The sequence below is a fragment of the Anomaloglossus baeobatrachus genome, chromosome 2 (assembly GCF_048569485.1).
Source record: "Anomaloglossus baeobatrachus isolate aAnoBae1 chromosome 2, aAnoBae1.hap1, whole genome shotgun sequence".
NCBI lineage: Eukaryota > Metazoa > Chordata > Amphibia > Anura > Aromobatidae > Anomaloglossus > Anomaloglossus baeobatrachus.
In genome coordinates this window covers 688,611,584-688,630,160 of record NC_134354.1, presented here as the reverse complement: position 1 = coordinate 688,630,160, position 18,577 = coordinate 688,611,584, and the positions used below count along the sequence as shown (strand labels likewise).

Here is an 18,577-nt window from a genome sequence, read left to right as displayed (position 1 = left end):
GAGAATAATATACTAACTGACAGCCAGCATGGATTCATGGAAGATAAGTCGTGTCTAACCAACCTGTTGGGGTTCTATGAGAAGGTAGCTGCAAATTTGGATATTGGTAATGTAGCTGATGTGATTTATTTGGACTTTGCAAAGGCATTTGATACTGTACCACATAATAGCCTTATACTAAAGCTCCAGAAGCAAGGACTAGGGGAAACTATATGCAACTGGGTAAGGAATTGGCTAAAAGATAGGAAACAAAGAGTAGCCATAAATGGTACATTCTCTAAATGGGCCATAGTCAGCAGTGGGGACCGCAGGGATCTGTGGTTGGACCGATTCTTTTTAATCTCTTTATTAATGACCTTGTGGATGGGATTGATAGTACAGTGTCAGTCTTTGCTGATGACCCCAAACTATGTAGGACATTAAAAACTGACCTTGATAGTATAATATTACAAAAAGATCTGGATAAGATGTCAGAATGGGCAGATACTTGGCAAATGAGATCTAATGTACCTAGGACGGAGTAATCCTATAGCTGCATATACATTAAATGGAAGTAAACTCGGGACTACAGAACAGGAGAAGGACTTGGGTATTCTCATTACAAATAAGCTGAGCAGCAGCACTCAATGTCAAGCAGCAGCTGCAAAAGCAAACAAGATTCAAGGGTGTATAAAAAGAGAGATTAGATCCCGTGATCCCAACGTATTGTTACCCCTCTATAAATCACTTGTAAGGCCACATCTGGAATACGGGATCCAGTTTTGGGCTCCACATTTTAAAAAGGACATTCAGAAGTTAGAGTCAGTTCAAAGGCGGCAACTAGACTACTACAAGGAATGGAGGCCGCCCATATGATGATAGGTGAAAAAGTTAGATATGTTTAGCTTAGAAAAAAGACGTCTCAGAGGAGATCTCATTTATATGTATAAATATATGTGTGGTCAATATAAAGGACTGGCACATGACTTATTTCTTCCAAAGACAGTACTAAGGACCAGGGGGCACTCACTGCGAGTGGAAGAAAAGCGATTCCGGCAGCTAAATAGGAAAGGGTTCTTTACAGTTAGAGCAGTCAGACTGTGGAGTGCCGACCACAAGAGGTAGTAAAGGCAGACACTAACAACTTTTTAAAAAAGGTCTGGATGATTTCCTCACTACACACAATATTGTCGGTTATAAAAGATTTAGTGACAAAATGTAGAACTGGTGGAGGAAGGTTGAACTAGTCTTTTTCGACATACGGTATTTAACTGTGAAAACTTTTTAGAAATGTATACCATACAGCCATATTAAGCATTATATCCAAGAACGCTACAAAAACTAAATCAACATAGCAAATGTGCCAGAGACACTGTAAAGGATTATTCCCATCTTAGAAGTTAAAAGGGAATATGTCACTAGGTATTTGCTGCCTGATCTGAGAGCAGCCTAATGTAGGAAAAGAGACCCTGAATCCAAAGATGTATCACTCCGTTTACTGGGTACAGAGGTTGTGACACAGTTCTTAGCTGTAGGATGCAGCATAGCTGAGAAAGCTACCTCCGCCCACACCAGGCTCTCTATTTACAATGTCAATAGACAGTGAGATGTTTATCACATGAGGGGGCACGGTTGGACACAAGACTCCTGTGCCAGCTAGCCACAGCAGTGATAATCAACTAGTGATACAACCTTCATTAGAAGGAAACAACTGCACACAGTGTGATAAATGACAACACTGAATACTGTGTTTTAAACCGTACCTCATGCTGTCCTCAGATTACATGGGGAAAACCCGCTGACAGATTCCCTTTAAGTCATATTGCTAGGATACGTCAGCATGCGGACTGGTGGGAGCCCGACCGCTGGAACCAAACATTTCCTGAAAACAATACTACTGCGGTCCCTTCAACATTTCTCCTGCATAACGATGCTCAGGGCCGGGAGCTGCACCGAGGCTCTATACAAATGAAAATGTGACATTCCACTGCTAATCCCAGGAGACCGAACACGGATCACTGATGCAATAAAGAGCAATCATCAGCCGCTGCATTACCACTCATGTCACTCCGGCCTGCAGGGGGCGCTCCTACATGCACTGCGGACGCTGGCCTCTTATCACCAGTCATACAAGAGACCGCTCTGGCATTTGCCGCTATGGTTAGTATGGCCAATCAGTAACATTCTGAAGTTGTAAATGTAGATGGAGAAAATGATATCAAGAAGTTAAAAAGATAAAAGTGACTTAAAGGGAACCAGTCACCACCTTTTTGGCGTATAAGCTGCGGCCACCACCACCGGGCTCTTATATACAGCATTCTAAGAGCCCAGGCCGCTGTGAGAATATAAAAAACACTAATGCGGGCGTCACACGGGACGATCTATCGTGCGATCGCACGAGCAATTGTACCCGCCCCCGTCGTTTGTGCGTCATGGGCAATTAGTTGCCCGTGGCGCACAAAGTTGTTAACCCCCGTCACACGTACTTACCTCCCGGGCGACCTCGCTGTGGGCAGCGAACATCCTCTTTCTGAAGGGGGAGGGACGTTCGGCGTCACAGCGACGTCACACAGCGGCCGGCCAATAGCAGAGGAGGGGCGGAGATGAGCGGGACGTAAACATCCCGCCCACCTCCTTCCTTCCGCATAGCCGGCAGGACGCAGGTGAGCTGTGTTCGTTGTTGCCGGGGTGTCACACGGAGCGATGTGGGCTGCCTCGGGAACAATGAACTATCGGCGCACAGAAGAAGAAACGACTTTTTGAAAATGAGCGATGTGTCAACGAGCAACGATAAGGGGAGTATTTTTGCTCGTTCACAGTCGCTCGTAGCTGTCACACGCTACGATATATCAAACGATGCCGGATGTGCGTCACTTACGACGTGACCCAGTCGACATATCGCCCGATATATCATACCGTGTGACGCCCGCATTACCTAATGGTCGCGCGGTTGGCCATATGGGCGTCTCCGTTTTCCGATGCTGGCGCCGCCTCTTTTGGCCATCTTTGTTCTCTTTCTGTAGCCGGGGTGTATGACACGTCTGACGTCATCTACACTCGCCGGCATTCAGGTCCTGAGCAGGCGCACATTGATCTGCTCTGAGCAGGGCAGATCAAAGTATTGTAGTGCGCCTGCGCAGGACCGGCGTGTGTGTATGACGTAGATGCGTCATGCACCGCGGCTTCAGAAAGAGGACAAAGATGGCCAAAAGAGGCGGCGCCAGCACCGGACAATGGAGACGCCCATATGGCGCACTGCGCAACCGTTAGGTAAGTATTATAAAGTGTTTTTTATATTCTCACAGAGGCCTGGGCTCTTATAAACAGCATGTTAGAATGTGTATATAAGAGCCCGGTGGTGGTGGCCGCAGCTTATACGCCAAAAAAGTGGTGACAGGTTCTTTTTAAAAAGGTATTATCTGGGACTTTGGGGTCTTTTTTTTTTTTTGTTATGGAGCTAAGACCTCACTGGTCGGTACTTACTGACCTACCTTGAGATGGATCTGTTCTGGGTCAGTCGGGGATTCTGCTTCTTCACCTGACCTCACATCAACAGAGCAGCTCTTTCACTTTCGCTCTGTGGTATTAGTGGGGCGTCCCTGCCGATGTCATGCGCATACACAGCCGGGTCAGTTAAGGAGCAGATCAGCTGGCTGTCAATCAGCACATCATCATCAGAGATGCCCCATCAACAAAGCAGCGCAGAAGAAAAGAAGCTGCTCTGTCAGCGTGATGTCACCGGAAGCCGCATAATCGCCGGTAGGAGCAGAGCGGCCCGTGTCCACTCAGACAGAAGAGATGGTATCAGGACAGGACAGGCAGGTAATAAGAACTTACCGTGAGGTAGTTGCTAAACCACTGAGCCAAAAACCTCCTAAAGTCTCAGATAAACCCTTGAGCCTCAGAAGTGTAGTTAAAAGTGAAACCATAGGCTCAGTTCAATGTAAAATACTGATCTTCCAGCACAAGACGTTATGTTATGGAACCTCTATTCCACGGGCAGTAGATATTTCAGGTTTTGGAGTAACGAAGTAGAAATAAAATGTTTCCGCAATCATTCATTTGAATGGAAGTGTCACAACATATTTATCGTTTCCCTCCTTTAGATCTGCTATAAGTATTTCAGCTGCATCAACTATTCCATCCACTCAGTAAGGCTAGGTGAACATTTCAGTTGTTTTTCATCAGTCACATGCGTTGCTTGACAACGGATGACAAGAATAAGAATTCATTGTCGGATTCCGTTGTAAAACATGAGTGAGAACGATCAGCCGATCGCTCTCATTAGCCGGCCGCCGGGTGATCAGCCGATCGCTCTCATTAGCCGGCCGCCGGGTGATCAGCCGATCGCTCTCATTAGCCGGCCGCCGGGTGATCAGCCGATCGCTCTCATTAGCCGGCCGCCGGGTGACCAGCCGATCGCTCTCATTAGCCGGCCGCCGGGTGATCAGCCGATCGCTCTCATTAGCCGGCCGCCGGGTGATCAGCCGATCGCTCTCATTAGCCGGCCGCCGGGTGATCAGCCGATCGCTCTCATTAGCCGGCCGCCGGGTGATCAGCCGATCGCTCTCATTAGCCGGCCGCCGGGTGATCAGCCGATCGCTCTCATTAGCCGGCCGCCGGGTGATCAGCCGATCGCTCTCATTAGCCGGCCGCCGGGTGATCAGCCGATCGCTCTCATTAGCCGGCCGCCGGGTGATCAGCCGATCGCTCTCATTAGCCGACCGCTGGGTGATCAGCTGATCGTTCGGCCGGCGAGAGAGAGCATGCGCAGCGAAATCCTAAGGATTCCGCTGCTCAAAAAAACATTACACTCTGCATTCCTGCCGCCCGACGGTCAGTTGTTCCACGACTGATCAGTCGGGCGGAGGATGCAATGCAAGGGCATCAGTCACAATCCGCCGCTCATATAAGTCTATGGGAAACAACGGAATCCGCCAAACGGATTGCGTTGTTTATCAGAGCGGCGGATTGTGACTGATGCAAAACAACGGAGATGTGAACCTAGCCCAACACAGAGCAACTGGGTCCATTATTTGAAGCTGATGGGTAATTGACCATAATGGATAGATTACATTTTAAATCCATTTTTGCTCCATTTGTGGGGAGTCAAGGATCCATTACAAATGGATGACAACTGGACATGGGAACCGGTCCTTAGCTGAAAAAGTCTAAAACTAAGGAGAAATCTAGCATAATGATTGTAGCAAACATGGATGCACACTTTTGATAGCAGGCAATCAACAGCTTGGCAGATATTCTTAATAATGAGAAGAAAAGAAGTCCATGTGGAACACCCCTGACATCGGCTTATCCCAGATGAGATAATTTGTGGGACACGAGAAAAACACAGACGTCTGAATGAGGACTTTGGCTGTTAAAGAAAATTTAAAGAAAAATAGGAAATGTGTATTTTTTAAGGCTACAAAAGAACCACTGCAAAAAATAAATAAATAAAATAAAAATTGAGTTCACCTTTCCGTAGAAATTATTTTAAAACATTGAAACAAAATAAAAAAAAAATAAACTACTTTTTGTGCAATCTGCTCAGAATCCAAACAAGGCTGTAAAAGGAACTGGACTCAAAGTTTCAAATTTAATGATAGAAACACATGAATAAATTGCGCTACACTCCACATCAACAAGTCCAATTTAGTAAAAAAAATTCTAAAGATGCTCCCATTGAACAGAAAGCTTTCCACAGGTCTAATTTCCCCTGTAACTGGGGCTGATATATTATCTCCAGTTATAGGGAAAACTTAGTTTCCTGGCAGCATAGCTGACCTGACCTCCTAAAACAGAGCAGCTAATGTTCCCTCCCTACACCCAACAATCACATGACTGCCGGCTCCACAGTGCTTTTTTGATACGTATACAAAGACTCAAAAAGTAAACATGGTAATAAACCATGTAGGTCTTCTCTGTGGGGAGTCTGGCTGTGTCTGACAGCTGACTATCACTTCAAAAGCTGCATCATCTTATGAAAACTGCTTTTTTAACAACATTTTAGTACATTAGTACAGTGTAAACAATGGACTGCATGGATGTTTATAGTCCATGGGCAGTCCAGAAACAGTTAAAAAGTTGTCCATACCAAAATCTTAATTACTTACCGGTAATGTGATTTTCAGTAGCCCATGACAGCACCCTTAGTTAGGTGGTGCTGTCATGGGCGAAGAGGAAAACAACAGATTTGCTTTCCATGAGAATAGAAGCTCAGACGAGGACTGAAACAACAAGATTCATGAATCGACCATAAACAACAAGTCGTTCAGAAAAAGCTGAAGATTCATAAGCATGGCAGAGCGGAGGCCCTGTCATGGACTCCATGTTAAAAAGGACAAAGAAAACAAAAACAAAAAAAAGACAGGTTCCATGATTGAAATCCCATTACAGTTAAAGGGGTCTATCGGACAAGATTGATTCAGGATCTGGCACTTTAGTTATGAAACAGAACAGTGGCACTGACCTACGCAGAAGTGACCAGATCCTAAGCTCAAAGCTGCAGCATGGAAAAGCGATAAATGGCCATCTTGACGGGGCTATTATTACAATGCTGATAACATTGTCACTTTATTAAACAGGACCTCTCACCAGCTCAAAAGTGGACAGTTTTTGCTCTTATTTTATTCCCGTTGCACACCTGATCATTCAGTTTTTGTTTTATTTTATTTTTTTAAATCCACCATCCGGTTCTAATGATATGGGACACTTTATTTAGTGTTCATTTTTATGGTCTCATTACATTATTACACTGAGCCACGTTCCCTTGATAAACACCATAAATATTAGCACTAAATAAAAAGACCCATGTTTCTTATGGAGGATTAAACCCCCCCACAAAAAAAGCTAACCACGCCGTGGAGCCGAGAACATAACATAAGAACACATACTGTCCACTTCTGACCTGGGGACAGGTGCCTTTTTAATGTATGATTTCTCAGCAATATGTGTGGCTATCAAGCTTGTGGGAACAGACAGTGATCCTTCCTCATCCCTCACAAGCAGAAGAAAAACTACCAACCAAAAGAAGTGAACAACTAAGTGTCTCTTACCTGTCCGCAGCCGGGGGCGCTGCACACAAAAGGTCGATCGTCTCCCATTACTTTTCCTGCAGAGCAAACAAAAAAAATTGTTTATTACAATGTGTAAAATATTAGTATCGCTGAAATATTGTATCGCTGAAATGTCGTATCGCTGAAATATCGTATCGCTGAAATATCGTATCGCTGAAATATCGTATCGCTGAAATATCGTATCGCTGAAATATCGTATCGCTGAAATATCGTATCGCTGAAATATCGTATCGCTGAAGTGAGATACTCTACTCAAGGCTCTATTGCAGCAGGGGCTATAGGGTCGCTGTACGAAAAAACCTTTCATTCTGAGGCATTCCCATGCCCTGATCACCAAAAATATAATAATATAAAATACAAAAACCTTTAAAATGCATTTTCTCATTTTTATTCTAAAGTCATCCTCCTAAGTGAAAAACATACAAATAAAACAAGCCATACCACCTGCCACTAGGGCACAGAAGGATCGTATTAAAGGGAACCTGTCAGGTTAAAATAACAAAAGCCATTATGCTGCAGATAATGGGGTTAATCTACAGGTTATCAGCATTCTGAAGCGATCTGGCGCCAAGAGCCCTGCTGCCCGGAGGAAATTAAATTTATTCTTCCCGGCAGCCTCGGACTTTCAGTCATCGGGGTGGCAACAAGTGAAATTGGGCAGATTAAACTTTGCGAAGGACGTATGAATCAAGCCGCATACATGGTTATCCTGGAAAAACAGTTGCTTTCTTCCTCTCAGGCAATGTTTCCCAACTCTAAGGACTGATTTCTCCAGCAGGACAATGTGTCATGTCACACAGCTAGGTCAATGTGTGGATGAAGGACCCCTACATCATGTCATGGCCAGCCCATTCTCCAGACTTGAACCCCATTGAAAACCTCTGGAATATAATCAAGAGGAAGATGGACAAGCCATCAAACATAGAAGAACTGCTTACATTTTTGCACCAGGAGTGGCAAAAGGTCACCCAAAAGCAGTGTGACAGACTGGTGGAAAGCAGCCAAGACGCATGAAAGCTGTGATTACAAATCATGGTTATTTCACAAAATATTGATTTCTGAACCCTCCCTGAGGTAAAACATTATTAGTATTGTTGTTTCTAAATGATTATGAACTTGTTTTCTTTGCATTATTTGAGGTGTGAAAGCAATGCATTGTTCTGTTATTTTGACAATTTCTCATTTTCAGAAAATACAAAATGTATTGCTGAGAAATTCGGAGACGTTGTCAGTAGTTTATAGAATAAAAGAATAATTTACATTTCACTCAAAAATATACCTATAAAAGAGAAAAATCAGAAAAACAGAACATTTTGCAGTGGTCTCTTCATTTTTGCCCGAGCTGTGTGTGTATATTACGGTATATATTGTGACATCTGGGCAGGTCAGCATTAAACGGTCACAGATTGACTTGTACATTACTGATCGGGGAAGATTAGTGTCCTGGATCGTGCCATAAAAACCCATTATTAGAAAACAATCTACCGTAATACACTGAAACATTGCACGACAGTACAACCACTTGCTGCAGGAAACAGAGAAATGGCCGCAGCATGTATGGTACACGTCTTCTTCAAGCCCCTGCTGTCTGGTGTCTTGATTTCATAAAGGGGCATATGGGTTCAGACTTCTCCTAGGCCAAGGTCCAAGTGCTAACAGTGATAAGCGCCGTGCAGCCACTCGGGATATCGGCTCGCTCACCCTTGTGCGAGGTCAAACAGGTGCAATAGTTGGACGGCGCTCACCAGTCATGTCACCACCCTACAAACTGCGATCCAATCACCTCCAAACTCCTGTCCCATCCATCTAGTTGTCTCCTCAAAGAAATTCTTTGACTGCAAGAAATCACATTCATGTCTCATTCAGACGTCAGTGTTTTTCACATATGTAAGAAAAAAAAAAAAAAAAAAGGTTCAAGCGTCACCAGTGTTATGGATCCGAGGGTCACCAGTGTTATGGATCCGAGGGTCACCAGTGTTATGGATCCGAGGGTCACCAGTGTTATGGATCCGAGGGTCACCAGTGTTATGGATCCGAGGGTCACCAGTGTTTTGGATCCGAGGGTCACCAGTGTTTTGGATCCGAGGGTCACCAGTGTTTTGGATCCGAGGGTCACCAGTGTTATGGATCCGAGGGTCACCAGTGTTATGGATCCGAGGGTCACCAGTGTTATGGATCCGAGGGTCACCAGTGTTATGGATCCGAGGGTCACCAGTGTTATGGATCCGAGGGTCACCAGTGTTATGGATCCGAGGGTCACCAGTGTTATGGATCCGAGGGTCACCAGTGTTATGGATCCGAGGGTCACCAGTATTATGGATCCGAGGGTCACCAGTGTTATGGATCCGAGGGTCACCAGTGTTATGGATCCGAGGGTCACCAGTGTTATGGATCCGAGGGTCACCAGTGTTATGGATCCGAGGGTCACCAGTGTTATGGATCAGAGGGTCACCAGTGTTATGGATCAGAGGGTCACCAGTGTTATGGATCCGAGGGTCACCAGTGTTTGTTACTGGCTAAAGTCTTTGGTCAGAGTCAGTTTTACCATCAGCGTTATTAGTGAGTTTCAATAAATAAATGACAAAGCTTCTCCTATCCTTTGCAGTGTTAAAGTGTTAATCACGGAGAGCACATGGACTATGCACCGAAGCCATACGTGCGCTGTACGTGATTTTCACAGACCCATAGACTTGTATTGATACTTTTAATCTGTGCTGCCAAAGAAAAAAATCTAACATGTTTCCATGAGTTTTGCACAAACTCACGGGCAGTGAAAAAGCATAGACAAGTGAATAGCACCATAGACTATAACGGGTGCATGTGGTATCCACGAGATACACGCATAGAACAAGTATTTGCAACACCGACATCTGGATAAGGCCCAACTTAAAGGGGCTGTCCAGTTTCAGAAGAAAAGTACGGGACAGGTAATATGTTTGATATAAGGGGATGGAGAGTCACCTTCCTGTATCCTGACAGTGTGTGATGTGTACATAGTCACGAATCTCCTGTATATGCCATGTTGATGGGCAGTCACATGACCACGTGTGATTTGCATATTTACGGTCACGAGTCGACAAGACTCCTGCGCCTCTTTCAATGGAGGAAAATTGAGATAAGCTGGATGAGACTAGTCTGCCTGTGACCACAACTATGCAAATTACCGTACATGCATGTGGTCATGTGTCTGCCCACCCAGACGCAGATCAGAGGGGGCAGCGACAGTGAACACCGCCACAGTTTGGCAATCTGGTCACATAAGGAGTGATTGCAGGAGGTTTCTGACACAGAGATCTTAGATCTCACAAATCCCAAATAGTCAGGTAGGGTACACCAGCCGTGTACTACAAGTTACAATACATAGTTCAAATAGACATATTTTAATAAGGGGGACTTTTCAAAGTCACAATTTAACTGCTGAGACCCCACAATCCTGAGAATAGGCTCAGTAGAGCCCCATCCTGAATGGGAGAGGTCCACACAACATTCGGGAAAAGCAAACTACAGCTTTGTGCTGTCCCCTGCAGCCCTATACTGAGCGCACAGGAGGGCGAGCAGCGCACCGACACTGCATGCAAGAAGGGGCTGCAAATCCACATCTAGGGGTCACTGTGGGGCCCAATACAAAGGGGAGAACTACTTACTTTGGGAATTAGGGTATGTGCGCACGTTGCTTTTTACCTGCTTTTTTGCTGCTTTTTCTTCTGCGCTGTTTAATGCCAAAATGGATGTGTTCTTCTATTCAAGCAAAGTCTATGGGAATTTGGGTTTCTTGTTCACACTATGTTGTTCAAAATGCTGCCTTTTTGTGGCAGAACTTTGGTCAGAAACTCAGCTTTTCAAAGAAGCAACATGTCAATTGTTTTTGCCATTTGGGTTTTGCACTGCAAAGCTGAGTTTTTGACCAAAGTTCTGCCACAAAAAGGCAGCATTTTGAACAACATAGTGTGAACAAGAAACCCAAATTCCCATAGACTTTGCTTGAATAGAAGAACACATCCATTTTGGCATTAAACAGCGCAGAAGAAAAAGCAGCAAAAAAGCAGGTAAAAAGCAGGTAAAAAGCAACGTGCGCACATACCCTTACGCAGATCTTTAAAATTCTCTTTATTTCTCCATTAATTTACATGTTTTTCTCTAATCACACCTAAAGCAAAATGGAGAATTGTGTTGCTAACAACAAGTAATCTTTGTAGGACTTCAGAGAAAAAAAAAATATACAAATCAGGCCTTGACCCCATCTACATCACGTCACGTCACAGTGTCATATAGATTGTTTTTGCTTTTCAGATTCCAAAGGAAAAGAAACTGAATGGCGAAACATTGTAATAAGTCGCATACAAGTGTTACTGGTGCAGGAGCTGGGAATAGCCCTATGGATATGGCACCCGACGGCGCATTGGATGAAGGCGCACAAGTCCCTATGGAATTAAAGGGAGTTTCCCACAAACACAGTACGTTTTAATCAATAGATGTTGGAATAGTAATAAGTTACACAATTGGATGTGTAAAAAAATAAATGTTTCTGTGCTGAGATCTCTGCCTATATGTGCACATAGGAAGAGACCTGTCCGTCCAGGACAGCGACTGGGGAGAAGCAGCTGGGGACCTGCCTGTTCAGAGGCTGCTGTATTTACATAGCTTAGGAGACACCAAGACTGCTGTATATACATCACATAGGAGACAGAGACTGACGTATATATACATCACATAGACACAGAGTGCTGTGTATAGATCACTTAGGGCAACACAGACATACACATTGGATGCATACGTCAAAAACATATACAGTGGAACCTTGGATTACGAGTATAATTGGTTCCAGGATTGTGCTCTTAAACCAAGGTACTCTTATATCAAAGCAAATTTTTCCATAGGAAATAATGGAAATGCGGACAAATCGTTCCACAACCCAAAAATATTTACTGTATTTATACAATTTTTTTTTACAGTAATACAAAATGTACTGTATTCATAAAATTATTACAGTACACTATACAAAATACTGTACAGTAAAAACATATAACACAAATAAATCTGCAAATTTGCTTACAATAGAATTGTTGGTGTGTGGGAGGTACAGTATAGAGAAAAAATGATGTATGGATATGACAATCTTTATTCTAGTACAATACACAAAAAACACCCCAAATCTATTCTCCCCAAAATAAGGACAGAACTAAACCGAATCTGGGGTAGGAATACTGCACAGGCAATTACATACAGGACAAGCAATGTGCTATACTAGTTATTAGAAAGAAAGTACAGTGCTGTATCCACAAATGCAAATTCATAGACATGCTATATACCGTATTTTTCGGACCATAAGACGCACTTTTTTCCCCCCAAATGTTGGGGGAAAGTTGAGGGTGCGTCTTATGGTCTGACTATAGGGCTGCAGCCGGGAATGAGGGTGCTGCGGTGGAGCGGGCCATCAGGGGCTCGAGCAGCGCCTGCCGTGACGACGTGGGCCCACTCATTTCATCCTCCCGCCCAGCTCTCAGCGCTGAAGCCATCACTGACAGGTGGGCAGCGTGATGGGCGGGGGGTGCGCACATAATTAACAGCCGGCCGTGATCACCCCTGGCAACTACAGCCTGGAGTGATCATGTGCGGCTGTATTCACTGCCCCCCGCGCATCATCATCAGCGCGGGGGGCAGTGAATAAGTAAACTCACCAGACACTTCCGTGCAGCACCGCGATCTCCTCCAGTCTGCCGGTCAGCTGATCTGTGTAGAAAGCAGTGAGCACAGCGATGACGTCATCGCTGTGCGCCGCTAGTCACGCAGGTCAGCTGACCGGCAGACAGGAGGAGATCGCGTGCTGCACGGAAGTGACCGGTGATGGCTCCACGCTGGTAAGCGGTGCTGCTGCCACCACAGACTGGAGGATGAGTGACGCTGCACGGAAGTGACCGGTGATGGCTCCACACAGCTAAGCGGTGCTGCTGCCGCCACAGACAGGGGGAGTAGCAATGCTGCATGGAGCGAGGAAAGGTGAGTATAAACGTTTGTTTTTTGTCTGATACAGGATACATGATATATAGGAGCACGGGGTCACATAGGAGCACGGGGCCATATAGGAGCACGGGGCCATATAGGAGCACGGGGCCATATAGGAGCACGGGGCCATATAGGAGCACGGGGCCATATAGGAGCATGGGGTAATATAGCAGCACGGGGCCATATAGGAGCATGGGGTAATATAGCAGGATGATGGTATATTGCAGCATGGGGCCATATAGCAGGATGGCAGTATATAGCAGGATGGGGGTATATGGCAGGATGAGGGTATATAGCAGGATGGGGGTATAAACCAGGATGGCAGTATATAGCAGGATGAGGGCATATACCAGGATGGGGTACCTTAGCAGAGAATTTAGGGACATTACCCCCATCATAGTGTCAGAAGCAGATCCTCGCCCCATAACAGTGTGTCATGACCACATTTTTTGCTTAAAATTTTTTTTCCCCTATTTTCCGCCTCTAAAACCAGGGTGCGTCTTATGGTCCGGTGCGTCTTATAGTCTGAAAAATACGGTAGTATATACTGAACTGTACAGTAAAGATAGTTACCTCCAGAGTGGGTCAGAGTGCGGTGAAAGGATGGAACCGGACATGTGCACAGTGAGTATTTGCTTTTATTGCAAAGCATTGCTCTTAAACCAAGTTACACATTTTTAAAAGCCTCTGCTTGTCTTGCAAAATGCTCCCAAACCAAGTTACTCTTAATCCAAGGTTTACTGTATATCTACAGTATGTGCCATACATTGTACTATGCCTGAATGCCAACGTAGAAGTCCATCTACAACTGTACAGTGACCCTCTGGAACCCTAACCTAACCCTAACCTCTGCCTTATTTCTAAGGAATTCAACTGGTATCCTATTTAGAAGAGAATTACACTCCTTAATATCAAAATTGCAATAACAAGAAGGAAAATTTGTGGAATTATGGAAATCACATGATGGATAGACATGTTACTGATATGTAAATGCTGAAAAATGGAAACAAAAAGTTTCAAAACCTCTCTTTATCCAGTATCCAGAAATCCCCGCACTTACATGTCTTGACTACAATCAATGATGAGATTTTCTACAGCATTAAAGGGGTGTTCACTACTCTGCAGTAGAGGCCCCATTTCTGTAAAACTGATAGGGAAGGCTTTTCCTAAATACTTTGATCGGCCAATTCTGCCTGTGAGTGGTGCTACTGTGGTCCGCTCATCCCCATGAAGTGACCCCCGCCCCCCACCCGGGCTCCGTGACCTCTGAGATCCAGTGATGTCACATCAATTTCCAGTTGACCTGACATCACCGTGGCCGGCCCCTGGCTTTCTGAGTGACTAGGCTGTGGGTGGACTTTCACCGCTGTCACAGCCCAGCATCGCTCCTGCTTGTGGTGCTCCGCAGTGAAGGAAAGAGAGCGCGAGATGCTGGGCTGTGACAAGCAGTGCAACGCCGCCCACAGCCCAGTCACTCAGGGAGACTGGGGTCGGCCGCAGTGATGTCAGGTCAACTAGAAGTTGACGTGACATTACCGGATCCCAGAGGTCACAGAGGCCGGGGGAGGGGGGGTGTCACTGCATGGGGACGAGCGGACCACAATAGCACCGCTCAGAGGCAGAATTGGCTGATCAAGGTGTTTAGAAAATTCCTTCCCTATCCGTTCTACAAGAATAGGGTCACTATTGCAGAGTAGTGAACCACCTCTTAGTAATTTATAGGTTTGGATAACCCCTTTAGCCAGAGCATCATACAAGTAACTCTTATCCGTCATAGATAAATCAATCTTTTAGGTAGTAAGCCCTAGACCACCAAGGTTTTCATCAGAAATATTATCACTAACTCCTAAACCACTCAATTCAAAAAGAAATAATTTAGCACAAGTGAGCATAATGGAGGGGTATTGGGCCAAATTGGTCATAGACACCAACAAAATTTGTGATGGTCTTTTATAAATGTTGCCAGGCTATAATGCACGGATATTAGCTGTAGCATGTACTCATCCAATCTCATAAGCAGAACAGCAGGAAAGACACAGGCGAGCCGCAGCCAACAGGAGTTCTGCACATTTTCATGACAGACTTGAGTAATCTGCTTGTCTTACAAGCTTCAGTCCCCGAGCATTTCCTGGGAAAGACTGGTGGACACAGTATGCATGCGAAGCCCATAAGCCAAGCATGTGTATCTTTTTATTATTATTATTTAGAAATGAAGCGTGAAGGGAAAAAGCTATTCCGCCCTGCAGCGGCTCGGAGCCTGGGACATGGTCCAAGTCGGCAGCACTCCACTCACTGGATCTGCTGGGAAGCCGTGCTACACTATGAGAAGCCGTCGTGTCAGCAATGGGCCTTAGGCAAAAAGGTTTTCCTCTATACTATATATTTGGGAAACTTTCTAGCTGGGGTGCACGGCAATCAGACTGGAAATCATACCTAATATGCTTGGAAGCTAGTTTAATACGACATGTACTAGTTCCCACACTGGCCACCCAGTGGTCCTGGGAAAAATGGCACCGTGTAGCTCTGTATCAACCCAAAAGGTGCTGCTTTTGGAGGCCATGATGGACATCTTCCTGAGTAACAAACGTAATGAAAAACTGAAAAACACTGGTAGCTAATCTAATGTGACTGACAATGGAAGTACAGCCCTTGGCTCAGGGGCTGCCATCGTCATGATCTCGGCATCCTCGGAGGGATTCAGCAGAGCCCCACACCCTAATAGTCAAATTGAGCTTACGTTTAACCATCTTTGGTCTTCTGGGCCATTAGGTCTTTCGCTCTTCCAAGTAGTGCATTTCGCAACCTATTCTGTGGTTTTCCAGTACAATGGAGGATGCCGAAAACTGCACCTTGGGATGACTATAGGTGTCAACTGAACACAATGAAAACCTACTGACTTGTTCTTCTACATTAAACCCAAAAAGAACTAAGGTGTGACCCTAAATCAGAGGTTCCCAAACCCCAGTCCTCACGACCCCCAACAGGTCATGTTTTCAGGATTCCCTTACTATAGCACAGGTGATGCCTTGATAATGATTCCATCACCTGCTCAATAGTAAGGAAATCCTGAAAACATGACTTGTTGGGGGCCATGAGGACTGGAGTTTTGGAAATACTGCCCTAAATGAACCTCATTTAATCAAATTATCTATAGTGTGCTCAAAATATTACTTAAGACTTTCCAAACCTAATAATCAAGTAAACATATCACCCTACATAGGCTCTGACAAACTTCTTACTATGAGGCATAGGGGGTCAGGGTTTAATTTGTGTAATAAGTAGCTCCTTTCTATCAGTAATGCCCTCAGGGGTTCTTCAGGAAAGTCACTGATACTCGTGATTCTGCATTCCGCTAAGAAAGGTCAAAACTACGTGAAGATTTCCTGACTATCTGCTGATTTAAGGAATTGAAGTCAGTAGAGAATATTAACTATTCTCTAGTGTTGAGCGGATCCGAACTGTATAAATCCGGATCCGCGCGGTTTCAGCGTCTGATCCGGGTCCGACCCGGACTCTCTCTCTATTCCGGATCGGATCCGGACATCTTTTCCAACCCGCGACGGATTCGCCGGACCCGGATTATTACAAGTCCGCTCAACTCTACTATTCTCCCATTGTGAAGAGGTTGGAAATAGTCATCAAGAGGACAAACGCTGACCCTTGTAGATCAATTTTGGAATCTAGAGACCTTAATGCCATTTTTCGAGACTTTCGAGCCTGGATAAATAGGTATGGGTCAGAAGGAGACTCAAAGCTCTACAGATGGAATAACCTGTTAACGTGGAAGCCCTACTGAGGTTAAAACACCCAAAGTAAAATTGAAAAAAAAAAAAAGAAAAAGAAAAGATTTCGATTTTTGAGATTTATGAAAACTTTCTCTTTGGTTTGCTAAACGATAACATATGTGAGCAGACTCCGGGGTGTTCTTTAGAGAGTTTTTCCACAAGGTGTTTTGCATGACAGTCTTGACGAAATGTCCTCTGGAGTAAGATGTGCCCAATTTATTAAGAAACATTCTCCTCTTAATAAATTCGGCACATCTTTCAGCACCCCTGTGCCAGCATGTACTTTACACAGGGACATCAGTACATTTCAGTCGTCATTCATGGTTCACTTTTTGTGTAAGTTGTGATGACCGTATCTGCTGCGTTCAGCCACGATCCTCCATGCTAAAAGCTCCATCTGCTTTTTTGAACTTGCCAAATTTTCTGGACAACAATGAGTTACACAAAAGTTTTTAAAACATTTCAAAATTACTTCTACACCAAAATTCTGGCAAAAACGGTTTGGTATATAGGGTGCTTTGGTTTTGGTTTCTAGTTGATTTGATTTCTGGGTCCCAATGAAATACAATAAGTGGTGGCTACCATATCCGGACCTCGGGAGGTCCTGGACACAGAATGTCAGCTTGGCCGACGTGAGGACACTGCGGTCATTGTCCTGCTCTTGAACTTCTCTCCGGGTTTTCATAATTCCAAAGGAAATGAGTTTCTTTTTAGTTCTAACCAGTTACCACAAAACAAAGTATGACAGCACAACATTAGGGAACGGATCCTACTGCAACAGATGTGGCATCAAGCTATACAAGTTTCTGGACTACATATAATATAATATATTATATATATATACATATAAATATATATATATATATATATATATATATATATATATATATATATATATATATATATATATATTATATAAATAAATATATATATATATATATATATATATATATATATATATATATATATATATATATATATATATATATATATATATACACACATACACACACACACACACGCGCGCATAATCATATAAATATATATATATATATATATATATATATACACACACATACAGTGCCTACAAGTAGTATTCAACCCCCTGCAGATTTAGCAGGTTTGATAAGATGCAAATAAGTTAGAGCCTGCAAACTTCAAACAGGGGCAGGATTTATTAACACATGCATAAATCTTACAAACCACCAAGTTATGTTGCTCAGTTAAATTTTAATAAATTTTCAACATAAAAGTGTGGGTCAATTATTATTCAACCCCTAGGTTTAATATTTTGTGGAATAACCCTTGTTTGCAATTACAGCTAATAATCGTCTTTTATAAGACCTGATGAGGACGGCACAGGTCTCTGGAGTTTTCTTGGCCCACTCCTCCATGCAGATCTTCTCCAAGTGATCTAGGTTCTTTGGGTGTCTCATGTGGACTTTAATCTTGAGCTCCTTCCACAAGTTTTCAATTGGGTTAAGGTCAGGAGACTGACTAGGCCACTGCAACACCTTGATTTTTTCCCTCTTGAACCAGGCCTTGGTTTTCTTGGCTGTGTGCTTTGGGTCGTTGTCTTGTTGGAAGATGAAATGACGACCCATCTTAAGATCCTTGATGGAGGAGTGGAGGTTCTTGGCCAAAATCTCCAGGTAGGCCGTGCTATCCATCTTCCCATGGATGCGGACCAGATGGCCAGGCCCCTTGGCTGAGAAACAGCCCCACAGCATGATG

General features: G+C 44.2%; 1 protein-coding gene across 3 annotated transcripts in view; it reads right to left on the bottom strand.

The window, feature by feature from the left end:
- Positions 1-18,577, bottom strand: part of LOC142292093 (cyclic AMP-dependent transcription factor ATF-7-like) — a 138,449-nt gene that overhangs the window by 71,697 nt on the left and 48,175 nt on the right. For all 3 annotated transcript variants that reach the window (XM_075337194.1, XM_075337196.1, XM_075337195.1), the window contains exon 2: positions 7,035-7,090. In XM_075337194.1, the coding sequence (XP_075193309.1) occupies positions 7,035-7,082 (48 nt within the window). In that variant the 5' untranslated portion in view covers positions 7,083-7,090. The remainder of the gene's footprint in view (positions 1-7,034; positions 7,091-18,577) is intronic.